This window comes from Apteryx rowi, unplaced genomic scaffold, assembly GCF_003343035.1.
Source record: "Apteryx rowi isolate R43461 unplaced genomic scaffold, aptRow1 scaffold_83, whole genome shotgun sequence".
NCBI lineage: Eukaryota > Metazoa > Chordata > Aves > Apterygiformes > Apterygidae > Apteryx > Apteryx rowi.
The window spans coordinates 991,701-994,125 of NW_020451127.1; the positions used below are offsets into that span (position 1 = coordinate 991,701).

The 2,425-nt window shown below is 70.6% G+C and overlaps 2 protein-coding genes across 2 annotated transcripts in view; both read right to left on the minus strand.

Moving 5' to 3' along the window:
• The window catches only part of LOC112977401 (D-threo-3-hydroxyaspartate dehydratase-like), a 7,012-nt gene extending 6,015 nt beyond the window's left edge, over positions 1-997 (minus strand). The window contains exon 1 of the mRNA XM_026089723.1: positions 869-997. Within this exon, the coding sequence (XP_025945508.1) occupies positions 869-997 (129 nt within the window). The remainder of the gene's footprint in view (positions 1-868) is intronic.
• A 778-nt stretch (positions 998-1,775) lies between these two features.
• Positions 1,776-2,425, minus strand: part of NBEAL2 (neurobeachin like 2) — a 25,206-nt gene continuing 24,556 nt past the window's right edge. Inside the window, exon 55 of the mRNA XM_026089798.1 lies at positions 1,776-2,257. Coding sequence (XP_025945583.1) covers positions 2,153-2,257 — 105 coding nt within the window. The 3' untranslated portion in view covers positions 1,776-2,152. The remainder of the gene's footprint in view (positions 2,258-2,425) is intronic.

The window sequence follows — 2,425 nt, forward strand, 5'->3', positions numbered from 1 at the left end:
TCCCTGCTCCCAGCCCTGCTCCCTGCTCCCAGCCCTGCTCCCAGCCCTGCTCCCTGCTCCCAGCCCTGTTCCCTGCTCCCAGCCCTGCACCCAGCTCCCAGCCCTGCTCCCAGCCCTGCACCCAGCTCCCAGCCCTGCTCCCTGCTCCCAGCCCTGCTCCCAGTCCTGCTCCCAGCTCCCAGCCCTGTTCCCTGCTCCCAGTCCTGTTCCCTGCTCCCAGACCTGCACCCCACTCTGCTCCCTGCTCTGCTCCCAGCCCTGCTCCCTGCTTTGCTCTCTGCACCCAGTCCTGCTCCCTGCTCCCAGCCCTGCACCCAGCTCCCAGTCCTGCTCCCTGCTCCCAGCCGTGCACCCTGCTCCCAGTCCTGCTCCCAGCCCTGCTCCCTGCTCCCAGCCCTGCACCGTGCTCCCAGTCCTGCTCCCAGCTCCCAGCCATGCACCCTGCTCCCAGTCCTGCTCCCAGCCCTGCTCCCTGCTCCCAGCCCTGCACCCAGCTCCCAGTCCTGCTCCCAGCTCCCAGCCGTGCACCCTGCTCCCAGTCCTGCTCCCAGCCCTGCTCCCTGCTCCCAGTCCTGCTCCCAGCTCCCAGCCATGCACCGTGCTCCCAGTCCTGCTCCCACTCCTGTTCTCTGCTCCCTGCTCTGCTCCCAGCCCTGCTCCGCTCCCAGCCCTGCTCCCAGCTCCCAGCCGTGCACCCTGCTCCCAGTCCTGCTCCTAGCCCTGCTCCCAGTCCCGTTCCCTGCTCTGCTCCCCGCTTTGCTCCCAGTCCTACTCCCTGCACCCAGCCCTGCTCCCAGCCCTGCTCCCTGCTCCCAGTCCTGTTCCCTGCTCCCAGCCCTGCTCCCAGCTCCCAGCCCAGCTCCGGCACCTGCTGCGGCTCGGTGGCGAGCGCCTCAGTTTCCCCGCCGAGCTCCGCAGCCCCCACCGGCGAGGACACCCGCGGGCCGGCTCCCGGTGCCACCGGGGCGCCCCGTCCTCCGCCGCCCGCTCCGTCCATCCGTCCGCCCTTCGGCCGTGCCCGCGTCGCTGCCGCCTGCCCGCCTGCCAGGCTCCCGCGGCCCTTCTGGCTGCCGGGCGGGAGCGGGGCTGGCACGGGCACCACGTGACGCCGCGGGCACCGGAGCCCGGCCCGGCTGGGGACAGAGGGCACAGGCGGCCGCGGGGCCCCACGGGGGTGGCCGGGGCAGCGGAGGACACGGCGGTGGCGGTGGCACGGAGCCTGCCAGCTCCCACGGGCCGGGGAACCAGCTGGGATCCGAGCCCCGCTCCCGTGGGCATCAGGAGACGGAGGCATCCGGGCGGCGCCGGGGAAGGATTGCACCTTGAAGGGCTCGCAGAGGCCCCGCTGAGGCCCGCCGCGCTCGTGACACGTGGGTGCAGGGCTGCCAAGAGCCGAGCCCCACCCCGCTCGTGACACGTGGGTGAACAGCTACTGAGATCCCCCGTGCTCATGACACGTGGGTAGGCGGCTGCCAGGAGCTGAGGCCCAGCCCGCTCGCGACACGTGGGCCCACGGCTGCTGAGACCTGAGGCCAGCTCGTGACACGCGGGGAGAGGGCTGCCGAGCCCTGCCCCACTCGAGACGTGCGGAAAAACGGCTGCAGAGACCTCCCACGCTCGGGACACTCGGGAAGAGAGCGCCCGAGAGCTGAGGCCTGCCCCGCTCGTGACATCGGGGTTCGGGGCTGCCGCTAGCTGAGGCCCGCCGCGCTCGTGACACGGGGGCACAGGGCTGGCGCTTTCCGGCTTCCCGCAAGAGACGGATCGCGGGAGACGACGGCCTTGTGCACGTTTATTTCCGATATATATATATATATTTTATATATATATATATATATATATATTTCTGTAAAAGAGCTATAAATCGATAGAAAAACCAGTGAGTGGGGGCCAGCCGGCTCCTGGCCAGCCGGCGCGGCGTTCCCGGATCCCGGAGCCCCTCGGGATGCCTCTTCCCTGCCTTCCAAACGGCCCCGCGGCGGGATGCGGGCGCCTCCGGCTCGCTCGCGGGCAGCTCCTCGGCGCAGTAGTGCAAGAGACGGGGGGGGGACGGACGGACGGACGGACGGACGGCGGCGGCACGGGACCCCCCCAGCCGGTGTCCGGGCTAGCGGCGCGCTCCGGCGGCGCCGGGCGAAGGATTCGGTGGGGGCTACGACTTGCCCTCGGCGGGGTTGTACTCCGTCTCGCCGGCGGACACCTGGGAGATGCGCCGCGTGGAGCGCCACAGGCGCCGGTGGAACTGGCCCGTCCTCACCTGGCGGAGGGGCGGGAGTCAGCGCCCACCCGCCCGTCCTCATCCCTGTCCCCTATCCCTATCCCCATCCCCATCCCTTTCCCATCCACTTCCTCATGCCCTTTCCCCATCCCCATCCCCATCTCCTTCCCCACCTGCCTCCCCTTCATCACATCCCCTCCCCATCCC